This window comes from Apteryx mantelli, chromosome 21 (genome assembly GCF_036417845.1).
Source record: "Apteryx mantelli isolate bAptMan1 chromosome 21, bAptMan1.hap1, whole genome shotgun sequence".
Taxonomy (NCBI): domain Eukaryota; kingdom Metazoa; phylum Chordata; class Aves; order Apterygiformes; family Apterygidae; genus Apteryx; species Apteryx mantelli.
In genome coordinates this window covers 127,458-146,191 of record NC_089998.1, presented here as the reverse complement: position 1 = coordinate 146,191, position 18,734 = coordinate 127,458, and the positions used below count along the sequence as shown (strand labels likewise).

The window sequence follows — 18,734 nt, the reverse complement described above, 5'->3', positions numbered from 1 at the left end:
CAGCGATCTCCTAGAATGGAGATTTCACTAGAGAAACTGGAAATCAAAGGTAAGTGAAGAAGTTGGGGGTCACCTCTATCTATGAAGTGACATATTTCCTTTAGAAAGGAGAGAAGGACTCTGGGCATAAGCACAATCCGTCTGCAAAATCCGCTGTACCCAGGATGAGTTGATGCAGCTCTGGTGTTGTAGTACAGTTTCAAGAAAATAAGCATGAAATCTTAAGGGTGAAAGACCTTTTCTAATCATTTTTTGTTTGTTGATGGCTGTGGGATTTTTTGTTTTGTTTGAAGTAACTGGCCTGTATAATGAGCATATATAGATGAGTTATTGTACCTTAGCTAGAAAAGGAAGTACCTCTTTACGCCATTCAGTCAGGGCTCTGGGGCCACTGACAGGCCTTTATGGCCCTGACCAGTGTCTCCTGGGGCCACCACCCACACCCCTGCCCATGGGCCCAAGAGCCCATTTAAGCCAAGCCCAGGGTCTCAGTCCCTGCCCAAGCTGCGCTGCGGGCGTGCTGGTCTCTAGCTTGGCTATAGTCATTCCTGGGCCGGGCCGTGCAATCACCGGACTTGAGCTTGGCCTGTGAATCTGCTTCCCAGCATGACTGCAGACCTGCTTCAATCACTGCAGACTTGCCCAATGACTCTTGGTTGAGCCTGGACACAATTTCTGGGCCTGCACTGCTCCCTCGCTCAGGTGCAGTGGCCCTTAGCAGCCAGGCCCCTACCCTGCCAGTCGGTCATCCTGTCCCTCTGGGAGCAGCCAGCCCTCACTGCTGCCTAACGCATGCCTTGTGGGTGTCTGTCTGTGCCCTGGTCTGAGAAATGGGACAAATTACGATCTGCTGTTCAGAAGGAAAAAGTGGCAAGAAGGGAAGCAAAAGATGCATTTCCCTTAGCAAATATATTAACTTTCTTTCAGTTGCAGAGTGGCATAGGATGATTCTGCAAGAACAGAAGTGTGGTGAGACAGAAAGAGGGAAGAGTAGTCTTCTGTTATGTACCAGAAGAAAAAGCAATGACAGAATGGTGATGAACCAAAGATGTTGCTTAACTCTCTGAAACAGGTTGTGTAGCAAGAAAACTATACTTTTTGTTTAATAGAAGACAAAAACAAGATACACAAGAAGTGCAAGATGGTCTTGAACACAGCAGGGATGCTAAGATAGTGCCAAGTATTTTGTTTCCTTTTGGCTCATGCAGGTACAAATGGTGGAAGTGGGAGAATTAATAAAATACTGATTATTAGGACAACACAGTTGGCAGCCAAATTTGTCTGACAGAATTCTGTTAAATATGAATCTTTCTTGTGCATAGAAATGATGCAGACATCTAATTAAAATTATCTTAGTGCAGACTTCTTCAGTTGTAGCATAAAAACTGTGACTGACTTGACCAGAAGTCAAGTGCTTCCCTGGAGGTTCTCTGGGAGGCCCTCAGTGCTCCTAACTGCAGTTGCCTGGTCGAGTGCAGTGAGGAAGAAAGGTCCAAGAAGACTATAGTGCTCTTGAAGTGGAGTCCCTCCTGACATTAGTTGACTGAGTATTATAAATAATATTACAGACAGATGTAGCATTAGTCACTCTAAACTTGAAAGCAAAACAAAACAAACAAAAAACCCTTACCTAAAGCTCTTATAACCTTCAAGCTTAGTGATAGTGCTTAAACAGAAAGAAAAAGACTATTGTTTTCTCTTAGTCTGGTTTTGAAAGCTTTGTTTTTTGTAAATGAGAAATTCACAGATCATGATAGTTTCTTAGTGACATTTGTTGCTTATACTGCTGGGCAGTTGAAACAAGCTGCGTATGAGGAAGTTGTTATTGCATTGTTAACTGAAATCTTGCAGTGCTAGTTAAAGTGGATGAAGGTCCACTGCCTTTTCCAAGAACTAGCAAGTTGCTTCTCTCAGCTCACGTATACAGGCTTGCACAGACTTCAGAAGCTGGCTTATTCTACTCTGCGCGTCCAGGGCCTGAACAGTCTCGGGACTAGAAGAAACCCTCAGCGCTACTGAGCATTGAGCAGCTGCACACGCGGCAGCTCCTCCTGCTGTACAGGCTTCTCTCTCAAGAGCTCTCAATAGGTAAGTCATGACATACCAGTTTCATAACAATACCTGTATGTATAACAATAGCATTCAAATAAAATAAATGAGTTATTGGCAGCCTTCTCTGAGCTTTGACAAGCTTTTTTAATAAAAGGTAGTATGATCCAGGTGAGAGCATAAGAACTGCTTTATGAAAAGAGTCAGCTGGCAGTTGCTTTTCTGTGTTATAGTTCACATCAGTATGAGTGTTAATAAGAAGAGATAAGCAAGTCAGAAAAGGCTGAATGTTTATTAAGCTTCCCCTCCCCCCCAAAAAAAGCTGACTTTTCATATGATGAAAGTCAAGTACAAATTCAGAGACTCCTTTTGAAAATAAGTTCAAGAAACACTTTATTTAGTGTTTATTTATTTATTTTAGAATTCTAGGAATTTTAACAACATACCTGTTTGAAAACACTGACCAAGAGGTCAGCTGAGAAAGAGTGCTGTCAAAAAGGACCAAAATTTCTCATACTGAACGGCGCCAAGTCAAGTGGTAAAGGGTGTGAAGTGGATGTTAGTTGTGTAATGATCTGTTTTGCTTAGCATCAAAGTTATTAAGGGGTTCCTAGGGCTAATTTAGTCCTTGCTGGTGTTTTCTTTTACTAGAAAAAATTGTGTATGAGCATTCTGTTAATGCTATCGGTGCTTGGAGACTCTTTACCTAATAGGCACATACAGCAACCACAGTAGCACAACCAGCCTTACTTCAGGCAGAGCAGCCTGATCACCTATTATTCTCCCAGTTAATAAATACGACTATTCAGAGACTGAGATGCTTTAAAAATATAAGCATGATTTGGAGAATGTGTTATTCTATCAGATTGATAAAGTTGTTAATCTGAGAAAATGGCAGAGCAGAAAGCAAATTGATCTGCACTACAGGAAGTTAACCAAGTCACCGGATTTCCCACAGACGGCCAAAAGTACTAGTGTAATTGCAGAGGAAGCAGATGTTGAGGAGGCAAGCGAGGCTGCAAGGTCTCCCCTTTCAAAGGGAGCAAGGGACAGAACTCAGGTTGAAGCAGTGGAAAGCATGAAGTGCTAGACAAAGAGACTTTGAACTGTGAGTAAATACACTGTATCTTGTTTGATTCCTACTGTGTTCAGGAAAGCATGATTTCTTGCGTTCTCGTGAAGTATTTAGACTGCACCTAACAAACATGGATTCCATTAACAATTATTTTCTCCTTATATAACAACCACAAGATGCTGAGGTTTTAGCTACCTGTACAAGGCAAAATGGGTGACAGTGCTTTATAAAGCTCCATAACACAGCCATTAAAAGCAAGGGCTTATTCAATTTTGTTGATATAACATACGTTACAGTAAAATGTTGTCTTCCGGTTTCTTCTCTCTGTTGCTAGTGGCATTAATCTAAATAGACAGAGGAGGTCTGGAGTTGCTAATGTATTTTAAAGGCTCCTCTTCTAAACGGGAGGGATATTTTTCAGCTTCTGAGCACACAAAATATGTTTTCAATAGCTAAAAGAGTCTGTGGTGATATCGGTCATGGTGAAAGAGTGGTCATTTGCCCAATGTTTGAATGTCACCTTTTATGAAGTGAGGCTTTGCCAACATATGTTCATTTGAACAAAGGACAGTACAAAGCATGGCAGTAAGTATCTCTTAATGAATACATATGCAGAATCCTTTTTCAGAATGGCAATGGTATTCCTGTTCAGAAATGACTGCTCTGGCAACAGCCAAGATACAGCTTTTCTTTTTTTTTTTAATAATCCCACTCCAGCTAGAAAAGAGAACCTTTTAGTCACCTAGTTAAGTGGACACGTGTCTGCAACCTGTTGATTCTCAAAGAGATGGCAGAGGCTTGAACTCAAAATTATATTTTTGTATTTAGGAATTGATGCCATACATTTCTTGAAAAATTTATATATTAACTAATCTCCCTGCGATCAGCTCAAGGTAAAAAACAGAAATGTGATCAGTTAGCAACCACTGGAGGTTTCCAGAAATTCTTTAAACAATTCCATGAGGGCAAAGCAGCAGGTTATTTAAACAGGTGATATGTATCTCTAAGCATCTCGCTAGTTTTTATAGACTTCTTTACATAAAAGAAGTGGCTCATTTCTTTCTTGTCCCTATCCATAAAATTACATTTGCAATCACTGTTCATGCCCGAGAAGGCCACAGATTTATAACAGGAATGCTAGTTTATTTTGTCCCAGATCAAGTGCATGATTATGCTTTTGACGTAATAAAACTACTTTGTTAAAGTGGCTGAACAACTGTTTCTGTTTCAGCAGGTCTGTTGGTCTAAAAAAAAATAGGCTACTAGGTACTAGGATGAATTTGTATTGCCCGAATTGAGCAATATATTCATACAAAATTTCTGAAGAGAAACTATACCAAAGCAGTTTGTTTTCAGCTGATTAAAAAAAAGTTGTGAAATGCAGGGGAAGGTGTAAGTGGACTTCCTGCTTTGTGTAGCTCATGCATTAAAATGGCAACTTCCGTGCATATGAAAGTGGAGGGATATCTCTTTTTCTTTTTTTTTTTTTTTTTAACAATAGCTAGAAAATAGCTGTGTTCCAACAGGGAGATGGGATAAAGGAGAGTACTTGCCAGGAGTGGATTTTGCTGTTAGGTTTCTGTTGCAGAAACAGACTAACAGTATGTTAATATTTCTTTAATATTAAAAATGCAATTTTAATGTAAACTTCTCAAGCCTGATTTAACAAGAAATTTTTAAGGCATAGAGCTGCCTGCAGTGCAAGACTGACAGCTGAAAAGAAATTTCACCAGAAATGTATAATTTTTGGTAAGCATCTATATCAAAAAAAAAAAAAAAAGGACCTTGTATTTCTGTAAGTAAACATGACAGACATTAATGATGAGAAATTTTACCAGTGCTTTTTTTTTTTTTCATGTTACCTTTTAGTATATTTGTCCAGTCTCTTATGCAATAAGTCATCCCTCCAGAACAGTAACAAAAGTTTTTATCAGGATTCTCTAATGTTCTATACCTTCCTCAGTCACTTTGTTGTTCCTTTGGGTGGGAAGACAAGAATGGGGCCCATAAAATACTCTGCTTTTACAACTTAATGGAAGCTCCTGACCTCCATCTTTGTTAATTCCTCTCTGTCTTCAGACCCACTTCAGTCTCTGCAAAGAATCCTCTTGATTTCTTCCAAGAGAACACTGACTGCCAAATCTCCACCTCCAAATTATATTTAAAAAAGAAAAAGAAAAAATAAAAGCAATTATCAGTATAAAACCAGAACTAGAACTTGAAATGACTGATGTTTTTCCACATTGTTGTCAGGTTCTCTTTTGTGTTTTGGGGGTTTTTTTTGGTTTGGGTGTTTTTGGGGGTTTTTTTAGAAGTTTTTCCATAACCATTTTTCAATCCTGCTTCCCAATTAATATTCCTATGAAAAAAACTTCACTCTAAAACATCATTTCTCTTAGTTTTCTATTAAAAAGCACGTTAGTAATTGTAAATGGTTTACAATCCAAAAATAGGAATAACAATAAACATCTGAAGGCCTTTGGTGCAGTTTAATTAATAACTGATGATACAGCACCACTTTTCACAATGTCTATATATTTTTTTCGTCTTCTTTATGCAAATATGACTGATAAGGTCCTGTTTATCTACTACTGAGATAACTGCTAAAATTAAAATATGCATTTTTATCATTAATTGAGCAGGCAACATTAAAAGTATTTAAAGCAGGTGGAACAAGATATTTTCTGCAGAACCAGGTAACTGTGACCTTTCTTAGCAGTTTAGAAAAAATATTCAGCACACACAATGTATATTCTTAAAATTAATAGATACCCTTGCTGGAAAGGGGAAGACATACAGCTTACATGACAATTCTAAGAGAACAATACACAAGACTTTAGTTTAGAGAGTGGGTCATTATACATCTTCTGAAATAAGATTTTATTTTATTTTATTGGCCACAGAAATGAAAAAGAACAGCTGAGCAACATCTTGGATTTGCTAATTACACCAAGCAGCAGTGTTTTCATCATGTTCTTCAAACCTATACTCTGAAGTCAGTGTAAAGCTGTAACTAATGCAATTTTGTGAGTAATTAGAAAGCAGTCATTATTCAACCGGGATTGAATGCACACAAAAGAGGACAGAACACCTATGAATGATACTGACTCTTAATGGTTAATTGTTGGGATGTGTTGTTGTGACGTGTCACATTTTATCATGCCATTATGGCCACCCATGGCAGGGATTGGTTTTGTTTTATTTTGCCTTCCATCTGCTTGATGGCTTTAGCATGTGCAAATATCAAGATGTATTGTTATTGAAAAGCTTCACTTTGTGGCCAGATTTGGTACCACCTTATTCAGAGAACTTGAACTTTCCATGGCAAGGTTAAAAGGTTCAGTTGTGCATGTAGGTGAGTTGAATGGTCCCAATATTCACATGAAGTCCTACTGAAATCAACTGCGAATTCAAAACTGTGACTTCATCTTTAGTGGTAAAATCAATTTACATTTAAAGTAATATCAGCCATTTAAACAAGTGAAAAGATCATTCTTTCCAAACCTCTTTTTCTAAATGATGTTGAATACAGTTCAATGCAAAGCATTTCTTTCTTTGGCAATGATTGAAAGTGTGCTTTTTTTGTTCTTTGTTTTAGAGAAAGTGAATGAAAGACTGAGTGTACAGCAGTGTGTTACGTTTCAAGTCGTGCTGTTCAGCAATGATACACTGTGGAAAAAGACACATTTGTGCTGTTGTTGCATGTATCTTTTTATTTGCAAGCATTTTAATCTGCTCCAGGAAAGGTACTTATCTACAGAATAATATAATTAGAAAAATCTTCCTCCAGGCGACAACTGTCAGTCCAGCAGGTCAGCTTTGTAGAGGAAAACCTGCTCACAATGTAATAACACCCTTAAAAGATAACAGAACTTTTATCATTGCCCCATACTTTGATGACAGAGAAAGCAAAGTCACCCGTGTGATTGGGATTGTTCACCATGAAGATGTAAAAGAACTTTACTGCTGGTTCTGCTGTCAGCCTCATGGTGAAATACAAGTGACCAATGCTGAAATTGATGTTCATTCAGATAGATTTGGATTCCCTTATGGTGCAGCAGACATAGTTTGTTTGGAACCCCAAAACTGCGATCCAACATATGTGTCGATTCATTGGTCCCCACATGGAAATATTGACCAGCTGCCAAGGTTTGAAATTAAAAACCGCAAGGCCGAGACCTTTTCTGTTGACTTCACTGTATGCATCTCTGCCATGTTTGGGAATTACAACAATGTCTTACAGTTTATACAGAGTGTGGAGATGTATAAGATTCTTGGGGTGCAGAAAGTGGTGATCTATAAGAACAGCTGCAGCCAGCTGATGGAGAAAGTCTTGAAGTTTTATATGGAAGAAGGAACTGTAGAGATAATTCCCTGGCCAATAAATTCACACCTCAAGGTTTCTTCTAAATGGCACTTTTCTATGGATGCCAAAGATATCGGCTACTATGGACAAATCACAGCTCTAAATGACTGTGTATATCGTAACATGCAGAGGAGCAAGTTTGTGGTTCTTAATGATGCTGATGAAATAATTCTTCCCCTTAAGCACCCAGACTGGAAAACAATGATGAGCAGTCTTCAAGAACAAAACCCAGGGACTGGCGTTTTCCTCTTTGAGAATCATATCTTCCCCGAAACCATATCCACCCACACGTTCAACATTTCATCCTGGAATACTGTGCCAGGTATTAACATACTGCAGCATGTTCACAGAGAGCCGGACAGGAAACAGGTTTTCAATCCCAAAAAAATGATAATCGATCCAAGAAAGGTGGTTCAGACTTCAGTCCACTCTGTCCTACGTGCTTATGGGAACAGTGTCAGTGTTCCCGTGGATGTTGCCCTTATCTATCACTGTCGAATGCCCCTCCAAGGAAACCTTCCCCGAGAGTCCCTCATCAGGGATACAACACTGTGGAGATATAACTCATCATTAATCATGAATGTTAACAAAGTGCTATATCAGACGGTACTGTAAGCTCAAAAGTGAAACCTTGGTTGTAAGGAGGGAAAGTGCAGAGCTGCCCATGTCCATGGAGGGGGGCAGAGGATATCACTTAAAGCTCACATTGGAAAGATTTCCAGATGAAGATTCTTGTAAAGCTTTGGGGGGGACATTCCTTTTATGTACTGCATAAGGGTAAATGCATTTTATCTGTGACCTGGAATAAGGTGCCCAGTGAAGATAATTTCAAAACTAAAGAACTTGTATTTAATCCAAGAAAAGCAATTTAGTCCTCAGTCCTCTGACTTGTAGAGGTGTCTGGAAAACGTTGGGAAGAGCCTGATGACAGTTATGTGTCATTGCAGGAAACCTTATGAATCAAAATTTTTTCAAACTCAGGGATTCATCACTTTGGAGACATAATATAAATCTTTAGTTACAGAAGTTAAGTGCTGGGTAAGCTAAGATTTTAAGTGCAGCAGTGAAACTACGAGAGGCATTGCAATAAGTATTTAACGTTATGTTCTCCCCAATAATACACTGCAGCTTTAGGATCATCTATTGTTCACAGAAGGCAAAGCTTAAAATTTATGGCAATCACCACTAGAAAATATCCCACCAAGAATGTTCATAGAACTTGGAGTTTCAAATTGGGCGTTATCACACGAATGCCCACAAGAGGAGCTGCTGTCTCTAAGATCCAAAGCTTGAATGGTAAAACTTATAAGGTAAAAGTACTAGTGTGAATGACTGGATTTTATGATCTTGTAATTATCAGGGTTTAATTTACTATTTTTCATTGATTTGCAATTTGAAAATATAATGGCTTATTTGCGTTTCTCTATTTTACGTGAAGTTAATGAGACGAACAGACAAACGTGGAGGTCGAGCCCAGAGTCCCCCCGGGCAGCCCGGGCGCGCCCGCGTTCTCCGCGCGGCGCAGTGCCGGGTGCGGCTGCGGGAGGCGGCGCGCGGCCAGGCGCCGGCGCCGGGGGAGCGGCGCTCGCGGAGCCGCCCCGCGCCGGGCCCTGCCCGGGTCCCCCCCGCGCCGCTGCTGCCCGGAGCCCGGCCTCGCCTCCCGGTCCTGCGAGCTGCATCCCGCGGGCTGCCCGGGGCCCCGGCGGCAGCCGCAGCGACCGCGTTTCGCCTGCGGCGGCTGCTGCCGCGAGCGACGGGCCGGGCCGGGCCGGGAAGCCGCCTGCGCTGCCGCTGCCCCGAGGCGGTCCTGGGAAGCGCGGCTGGCGGGGGCTCCCTGCCGACTCCCTGCTGCCCCGGTGCCGCTGCCAGCGGCCGGCTTCGCGGCGCAGGGGACCTCCTTCCCCGGAGGGTGCCGCCGCCGTGTGCGGCGCCCCGCCGAGGGGCGGCACCAGGGCGGCCGGGTCGCCGTGACGCCGGTCCCGAGCGAGCGGTGCGTGGGCGAGTCAGCCCGCATCGCCGGAAGGGGGCGTCCGCGGCGCGAGCCCCGGCCCCGGGGGGGCGCGAGCCCCCGGCCTAGGCCCCGGCGGACGCCCGCGGCCCCGGGCTCTTTGCGCTGCTCGCTGTCTCGCCGCGGCCGCCGCCACTTCTCTGGGCTGCGGGTGACCCGGGGCGCGAGTCCCCGGGTTGCGGCGACAGAAGCCCCGGCGTCGCCAGCACGGAGGTGCCCCGGCGGGAGTCGCTGCCGCCGCCGGTTGCGGGTGCGCCGCGGGGGCCCGGGGCTGCGGCGGTGCTCCCGGAGTCTGCCGTCGGGTCTTCGCCTCGTGAAACTGCTGGGAACGCGGAGGGTTTCCGCATGCAGCTCCTGCTTAGGATCCGGTCGCTGGCTTCCCTACGCTTGCAGAGAGGCTCGCCAGGCTCAGGATTTTGTTTCCACCCGGCCAGTAGCATAATCAGTTGGCAGTCAGCTGTAATTTTGGGGTATTGGTGCTAACCCCTTACTGGTAAATTAAAGGTATTTATTAATTGTACAACACTTTTTTATTTTTTCTTTTTTTTTTTTTTTGAGTCTGTATCAGCATACGCTCCAAGTTTGGGAGTTTAATTTTAGATTTAAAGAATGCATAACTCCTGAAAGAGTGGTTTCAGTGTGAAAGACAAAAAGCTGAAAAACATGACCTTTTAACTATTGTCCTGCAACTTTTATTTTGCTTGAACTATTTCTCTTCAAAGAACGCAAAAACTAATTGTTACAATTGTTTACAATTGTGTTTACAATTGGATGTGCAGTAGATTATAAAAGAAAAACTTATGCATGTACAGAAAATTATATGGTTTGCTTTTGTGCCAGGCCTAATACACAACCAGGTATTATGAAATTATGCTATACTGTACCTTCTTCGAATTGAGAATATAAATGGGCAACTTAATCTATGTTACAGCAATATTTTACCAACAGTGGAATAATACTGCCTTCAGTTTAACCCTTCAACCAATAAACTTCAGCTACTAGATCACATAAGAGTGGAAAACCACTGCAACTGCAAAGAGTCTTTCTGCAAAAAAAAAAGAGCTATCAAGAGATTAGAGACAGTCTAGATTAAGATGGTAAATGATTATTATTCTTTGGAACTTTTATTTATATTTAAGCATCAGTGCTTTATATTGTCACTTTTGGCAAAGCAATAAGCAGAGGATATAGAATACATTTTACAAAAAAAAAAAAATTGCTATTTCTTACTGTTGGCTTTTTAGTTTGACCATGGATAGTTCAAGGATAAGGCTTTTCCTGTACTACTGAATCTAGTGCTGCTTATTAGCAGCTGAAACTTGGTAGTCATCTCTGTTGTTGTTTTGTTTAAGAAGGGAGGGGGGGAAAAAAGTCATTTAGGTTATCTGCAAGTCTGCAAGTGTGATCTTGATTGGACACAAGCCTTTAGAGTAGAGTTTAGAAGGAAGACAACTAAAGAAATAAGGAGAAATGTGATTAGTTTAATCAGCTGGGACAATAACTCTTTATTATGACCTTGTTGAAGAAGAAAACACATTGGGTAACTGCACCCTAGGGTGAAAGACGAGGTTGGTGTAGTAATCTCAAGCTGATGACAGACAGGCTCAGATGTATCTGTGCAATGTGATGCATCTGCAAAAAAAATGTAATCCTAGTATATGTTTAGAAAGAATGTTTCCTACAACGATAGGGGTTTATCACTGTCATTTACAAATGGAAGAGGACCATACATTTCTGGTCTTCTGTGCTAGAGACTAATTGAACCTGAGCCAAATGCAGAGAAGCAGCTGACCAAGGAAGAGTGTTTCTTATGAGCAGAAATTAGAACAGTCTGTCTTGTTTAATGAAAAACTAGCAAAAAAAAGAGACAAGGAGGGATATGACTCCATAAGAGTGCATAAATGTAGTAGGGATGAAGACACACTATTTAAAATTAGGGGGAATACTGAAGAATAAACTGGTACAAAGCAGTTATTGATAGTGTTAGGTTAATTTAGTATTAAAGCACGTAGCAGATCTGCATGGTTTGTATTATGTTCTATTTTAATAGTAATTGGAATAAAACACAAAAGAATGGAAACAGTTATTGTTATTAGAAGCAAAACAACTCTTTGAAATATGCTGGAAGCATATTTTTGAAGCTAAAATTTGCTAATAGACATACTCTCTATAATGAGGGAGTAGAAATATAATGCTCCTGATAAATCTGCCCTTCTGTGTATTTTTACTAGATTTCTATGGTATTAATCTCAGGAGATCAAAATTCATGAATCACATATCAGAAAACAGTAAATTTAATCCTCAAAATAATTAGGGCTTTCTTTTTTTTCGAAGATTCTATTTTGTTATGTCTTGACTTCTATATTTTGTTCTTTTTCTCTTCTGTAATCTGCTATTGTTTCAGCTCGCTCTCATACTTCCTCGTCGGAATCTGTATTCACCCATTTAATTAGGCCTATAACATATTGCTTAGAAACAAGTGTCCAACAAATACAAATTATCATCTTTATATAGCAAGCTTTTCTAGTTCTCTTTAAATATGTGTATGAACTGCAAATATCTCAATAGGTAAGAGTAATTTCCACAAGGAAACCTAACTATTTAGCCTTAAATCACTTAAGAGCCTAGGTTTGATTTGCTTGAGCAATTTCTCATGCAGGTTTATAATTTAAATTAAGTTGTTGGGAGGCAGCTGTATGCCTTGCTCAAAAGAAGGAAAACTTGTTTTTCTGGTAGGTGTGGATGCTGTTACTGACATTAAGGCACACCAAGCATTTGAAATAAAATGTGTTGGCAAGTATCTTAGGTATTGTATCTACATTTTTTCCCTAGTCTCATTCTGTATTGAACAATTCTTGCAATTTATCTTAAAAATTTTTTAAGTTTTTTTTCTTTTGGATAGAATTGAGCAATCTGTAGATATACCATACCAAAAAGTAACTGTCTGGAGAACCAGTTGGAGACCTGAATAAAACTTCATTCTGCTGTCTGCTTTAAAAGGTATGTTTGCTTTCAGATGCACCTTATTCAAAACACAGTTGAAAAGATACTTTGTTGTTCATTATTTATAGCCAACAAAGGCAGAAGAAACAACAAAATAACAGGTAATAAATTAATTGCATTTTTAAATGTTGATATGTTGTGGTATTTCTTTAGTAAAGATTATTTATTCTATAGGACTGAACAATATTTTAAGTCATAAATACATAAGATCAAGGATAAATGTTAAATGGGACCTACTCTATATTATAAAAATGCTAAGATATATAAAAACCTGAGAATAAGCTTAGTAAATGCTCCAGGTAAGCTTTTTGCCTAACTTTAGAATGTTTGATAAAAAAAAGACTTATAAATTTTGAGTTGTTCTTTCTGCTGGAGAATTGTAACTAAGTTGTACAACAGTATCAGGCTTTTAACCATACATTTGTTTTTGGTTCTGTTCTAAATTCTAAGTATTTCTGGGGGAGATTCTCCACTTCAGAGACACAATGGAGTCAGTGCAGCCTGCTGCTGCTGTTCTGCTTTGTCCCTAGCATGGTGTAGTGAGATTTGTGGTGCCCTATGACAATTCTGCACTGCAAAGTAAATTCTTGGGAGCTGTCAAAGGCTGCTATAAATTATATCAGTTTTGGAAAATGGGACATTTTAAGGGTCCTGTTGTGACCTTACACCTTCTTACTTTTCTTTTTGAGGGAAGAGCAATTGGGGAAAATGTTGTATGTTGTTCTGAAAGCTTGGGCAATTATCTTCTGCCTAAACTCAACTGAGATTCAGAAGTTAGATTACTAATTTTGGAAAATATGTTAAAGCAGAACAACAGGCCCCTGAAGAACTTTTCAAGCCAAACAGTGAAGTTGTCAGTGAGCTTAGGCACTTCCAAAGTCATGAGAGTGCTGAGTGTGATCTCTGAATCAAAGCTATAGATTTAGGTGTTTATATACTTTCTAGATTTCTCTCTTTCTTACTTTGCTCCTATAAATTTAAAATTATAATATTCTGTTACATCACAAAAGACTATTGAAGGAGAAGCTCTCAAAATATCTTTATACAATGTGTGAAATATATATTAAAAAAAAAAAGAAAAGAAGGAAATAATAGGTCTAATTCTGATATTACAATAGATTAATAACATTTTTTCCAAAACATGTTACTCGGCGATTTAGTATGTGCATACTCTCTGAAGATACTTAAAAAATAAAGCAAGTAACTACATTAGGACTCTTGAGAAGCAAGTGGAAGGACAAGAAATATGACAAGCTTCCAAAATCTGATACATCTATGATATTGCTACCTGCTCTCTCTATATAGTATACACATACAAATCTGGATCTTTTAGCAGCACGAATTTTCTTCTCAGCAGGCAGCTCTATGCAGCAATGACATGCCACTAGAAACATCTTCATCTTCTGCAATAGAATCAGTTTATTCCATGTGGGAATTTTACCCCACTCTTCTGGCTGGAAGTCAGGGACACTTTCTCCTATTCAGTCCAGTTTTTCTGATCTAAATAACAGTAATTTGATTAATCTGGGGCACTATTCTTCTGAGAATCTGTGTGGTACAAGCAGGCATTTGAAGAGGTTTGCTGTCCCCTTACTACTCATTGTATCTGGATCCCTAAAGATGAATTTGTAAAGAAAATTTTAATCTGAGTTCCACTTACAGAAATTACTGCTTGAGAGTGCCATGAGTTTCCTTTCAAACCTCAACACTTGCCAGCATGTGATTGCTGCTGAGGATTTTGGCCCTCCAGGTGCTCAGGGATGACTATCTGTGCCTGCAGCAGCAGGAGAGGAAGACCTCACCCTCCAGAACCATGCCAGGGGCTGCAGGCATTAAAGCAATGTCAGCAGACCTGGATCTCTGTTGAGAATAATATGAGGCTGCCTTCCCTACAAATCCTGCCTCACACAGTGCTAAGTATGGTAGCACTCATAAGTAGAACTGTTTTATACTTCCATCGATTCACTTGTCTTTTGCTGAATTGTATCAGGTGACCTTTCTCTGTATGTATTGTCTCACCTATGATGAACTGCAGGTTAGGGAATTTACAAGTTAGAGATAGTATCTGGACCATCATGTGTAATAGTCCCTAATTGCCATGTTTTCTATGAGCTTGCTTAATCCTCTATTTATTTCAATTATATTTTTGCCCCTAACTTTTCTGTGGTAAGTCCAGTTAAGTTTTGTTTGTGTCTAATTTACTTATACACTGTGTAGAGAAGACAAACGTGGTTTTGTTTTGCGTTACAATTACTGTATAATTACTTAATTGGATGTTCTAAAATCTGAATTATAGAAAATAATGAATAATGGCTTCCTATTCTGCTGCTTATTGATGGTCATATATACCTCTATCATATTCTCTCACAGTACCTAAAGAAACCTCTATGTACAGGAACTGTTCCATACTTCTGACATACAGGGATATTCAGAGAGTCAGGGACAGTACTGTTCATTAAAGGCATATTCTGTGACTGGTTTTGCATAAAAGCATATTGACTGAGTCACTGTTAGGTCAGTGCACAGTGATAGAGATTTGTCCCCCTATCTTGTTTATGAAATTCTTGAGCAATGAACATAAGTCAATATTATCTAATGTTATATATTTTCTTTCTTGCAGATGCAGGAGCGTAAACTGCAAGGACAAAGAAATTTACATCCACATTTAGATAAATTCAGAAAGCTCTGTGGTGGGAAAAAATCCTACTTTGCTGCTGCTGTGTGCATTATTACTCTAACTTCAATGGTCACAATTTCTTATCTTAGGTTACAGAGACTTTCTCTCCTGCCAAAAATAATTCAAGAAGGTAGCAAATGTAGAGGGGAAATTGCCAATAACACAATAACAGCATTAAGGGGTAACAAAACTTTTATCATTGCCCCATACTTTGATGACAGAGAAAGCAAAGTCACCCGTGTGATTGGGATTGTTCACCATGAAGATGTAAAAGAACTTTACTGCTGGTTCTGCTGTCAGCCTCATGGACAGATATATGTATCAAAATCAAAAATTGATGTTCATTCAGATAGATTTGGATTCCCTTATGGTGCAGCAGACATAGTTTGTTTGGAACCCCAAAACTGCGATCCAACATATGTGTCGATTCATTGGTCCCCACATGGAAATATTGACCAGCTGCCAAGGTTTGAAATTAAAAACCGCAAGGCCGAGACCTTTTCTGTTGACTTCACTGTATGCATCTCTGCCATGTTTGGGAATTACAACAATGTCTTACAGTTTATACAGAGTGTGGAGATGTATAAGATTCTTGGGGTGCAGAAAGTGGTGATCTATAAGAACAGCTGCAGCCAGCTGATGGAGAAAGTCTTGAAGTTTTATATGGAAGAAGGAACTGTAGAGATAATTCCCTGGCCAATAAATTCACACCTCAAGGTTTCTTCTAAATGGCATTTCACGCAAGATGGAACACACATTGGCTACTATGGACAAATCACAGCTCTAAATGACTGTGTATATCGTAACATGCAGAGGAGCAAGTTTGTGGTTCTTAATGATGCTGATGAAATAATTCTTCCCCTTAAGCACCCAGACTGGAAAACAATGATGAGCAGTCTTCAAGAACAAAACCCAGGGACTGGCGTTTTCCTCTTTGAGAATCATATCTTCCCCGAAACCATATCCACCCACACGTTCAACATTTCATCCTGGAATACTGTGCCAGGTATTAACATACTGCAGCATGTTCACAGAGAGCCGGACAGGAAAGAGGTAATCAATCCCAAAAAAATGATAATCGATCCAAGACAGGTGGTTCAGACTTCAGTCCACTCTGTCCTACGTGCTTATGGGAACAGTGTCAGTGTTCCCGTGGATGTTGCCCTTATCTATCACTGTCGAATGCCCCTCCAGGGAAACCTTCCCCGAGAGTCCCTCATCAGGGATACAACACTGTGGAGATATAACTCATCATTAATCATGAATGTTAACAAAGTGCTATATCAGACGGTACTGTAAGCTCAAAAGTGAAACCTTGGTTGTAAGGAGGGAAAGTGCAGAGCTGCCCATGTCCATGGAGGGGGGCAGAGGATATCACTTAAAGCTCACATTGGAAAGATTTCCAGATGAAGATTCTTGTAAAGCTTTGGGGGGGACATTCCTTTTATGTACTGCATAAGGGTAAATGCATTTTATCTGTGACCTGGAATATGGTACCTTGTAATAATCCAGAGTGATCAAGCTCTAGTACAGAATTGAGTTTCTCAGATAAAGTTTCTTCTGCAGCTTTCTGAGATGTGAGAGCTGAAGCACAATGATAATTTCTCTTTTAACTGCCTGTAATTATGGAAGGGCATTATTCAAGGCATAGGAACTGATCATGCTGGAGTGAGAAGATTTTCCTGCCTTCTCTCTTTTTCCTTTCCCACCCTCATACATGTTATGCCTAGTACAACAACCCTGTAAATTGCCCGAAGAAGGAAGGAATGAGGTTTTGGTTATCTGTATCTCTAAAGTACTGGGTGGAAAAAAAAAAAAATACAGATGCATTTAGTGGCTGCTGAAAAATACAGATATGTTTAGTGGTGTTTCTTAGACATGGCTTGGAACAGCATCTTCCAGATGAAGACCCACATTGGCAGTTACACTGGAACTCATTAGAATGACAGTGGGAGAATAGAAAAATACACCAACTGCAGGACTAGGTCTATCACTTATCGGAGGTACTTCTTTTTAAGGGAAACAGGAATTTGTAGCAGAGCTATGTCATTTAATGATACCAAGGATTGATGTAGGTGGTATTTATTACCTCTTCTGGCAAGTATAAAATGAGTTTGTTTTCAATAATCAATTATCAGTATGACTCAGATTATTTAAATCATGCTAAAAGCTGTAAGCATTTTTCAGCCTATAAATATAGGGCGAAATTAGAACTACAATCATTAGTATTAAAAATAGCATTCCTGAATTCTTGTAGTTTGTATGTTATGACTTGGGTACAAAATTCTTATGAATCAAAGTTGTGTAAAAGATAAACTAATGCATTGTGAAAATGACTGAGTAAATATACCTGTTTCAATTTAAAAAAAGACAACTTATATTCTTGGGAATAGGGTTTGTTAAAGTGGTGACTTATTGTAACACTAAACATAGCTTTTAGAGTTTTGCTAACTCAGACAACTGCATGGGTCCGTGAGAGCTGTAACTTTAAGAAGAAGAAGGGTGGTACCTTTTTTGCTACCAACAGCTGTTCTGAATTAATTAGGAGAAAAGTGCTGCTTTATGTTGGAACTCTCTAAAATATTGGCAAGGGAGACAGACTGATGATGTGAACTGAAGGAAGACAGCAAGGAATGATGGCTACTTATGATACAATAGTCATCTCCCCCCCTCCCCCCAGGCCCTGAAGATTCATAACAACCTGTTCCTTCATTCATCAGATTCAGACACCAGGTAGATTTTAATTCTTTATATGGCTGGTAAGCTGTATTGTGTTGCTTCATTACATGGGTGTAAAATTACAGCTCTTTCTTTCCCAACCCCTATGTAAGTAAGCACAATGTAATTATTCATTTCTAATCTAAGGATCAGATGGAAAGAAAAACAAGCAAAAAAATACACTCACTGTAATTTCTCACTTTTAGTCATGTTTCATGTTTGTTTAAACCCCACAAGCAAACCTCTGGTGGGGGGGGGAAGGGGGAGAAGGAGCAAGATGGGGAGGGAGAAAGAGGGACATTAAGAGTGAGCTTTCTTTTATTTAACTTCTAGTCCGTCACATTTTCATTGCCTCTTCTGTTCTGTGGTGGCACATGCTTATGTCCTTATGCAGCTCTCTCATTAGTAGATAGTATCATTAGTAATCAAATGTCCATGTGGAATGTCTATTTGGCAGTCTTCAGGAAACAGTCTGCAAGTAACTTTATAATCATGGCTGCAATAATCATCAGCTGCTATTAGAGTTATGCTAAAACCTTGTTTTATAAAGCTGAAAGGGTAGAACAGTGGTATAGCGTGTATCAGAGGCCTCCCATCTTGCTTTTCTGCTTTCATGCTCTGCCACAACAGAGAAAAGGCAAATCTAGGAATGTTAATTTGCTCAAATTCTTCTGAAACTTGGGAAATACTTGTAGCAGAATCCCTTTCCCACTAGTACTTCACAGCTTTGACAAGCTGTTGTAGCTGCTTCACAGTGGCAGCACCTGCCAAGATGATATAGATCAGGAAACTCTGGAAGCTCTGGTAATGTCAGAGGTGCCTGCTGCAATGGTAGCAA

General features: G+C 39.9%; 2 protein-coding genes across 8 annotated transcripts; both read left to right on the top strand.

Moving 5' to 3' along the window:
• LOC136990956 (uncharacterized) lies at positions 1-8,916 on the top strand. 4 transcript variants are annotated; one of them, XM_067309291.1, is made up of 3 exons: positions 1-49; positions 1,915-2,088; positions 6,723-8,916. In XM_067309291.1, exon 3 carries the CDS (start codon positions 6,786-6,788, stop codon positions 8,103-8,105), a length of 1,320 nt encoding a protein of 439 aa, XP_067165392.1. In that variant the 5' UTR covers positions 1-49; positions 1,915-2,088; positions 6,723-6,785; the 3' UTR covers positions 8,106-8,916. The 4 variants fall into 4 exon arrangements, with proteins under 4 accessions (XP_067165392.1, XP_067165394.1, XP_067165393.1 ...); XM_067309293.1 differs by lacking the exon at positions 1-49 and adding an exon at positions 873-1,072; XM_067309292.1 differs by lacking the exons at positions 1-49; positions 1,915-2,088 and adding exons at positions 3,017-3,157; positions 6,028-6,150.
• Positions 8,917-9,554: 638 nt separating this feature from the next.
• Positions 9,555-17,426, top strand: LOC106495048 (uncharacterized). Of its 4 annotated transcripts, none has more exons than XM_013955436.2 (3): positions 9,555-10,002; positions 12,401-12,498; positions 15,122-17,426. In XM_013955436.2, the coding sequence occupies exon 3, from the start codon at positions 15,122-15,124 to the stop codon at positions 16,475-16,477; it is 1,356 nt and encodes a 451-aa protein (XP_013810890.1). In that variant the 5' UTR covers positions 9,555-10,002; positions 12,401-12,498; the 3' UTR covers positions 16,478-17,426. The 4 variants fall into 4 exon arrangements, with proteins under 4 accessions (XP_013810890.1, XP_067165390.1, XP_013810892.1 ...); XM_067309289.1 differs by having other exon boundaries at positions 12,235-12,498; XM_013955438.2 differs by lacking the exon at positions 9,555-10,002 and adding an exon at positions 10,172-10,595.
• Positions 17,427-18,734: the final 1,308 nt, after the last annotated feature.

Bases quoted from the DNA above. Each gene is read 5' to 3' on its own strand.
- LOC106495048 (XM_013955436.2), top strand. From the start codon at position 15,122: ATGCAGGAGCGTAAACTGCAAGGACAAAGAAATTTACATCCACATTTA.
- LOC136990956 (XM_067309291.1), top strand. From the start codon at position 6,786: ATGATACACTGTGGAAAAAGACACATTTGTGCTGTTGTTGCATGTATC.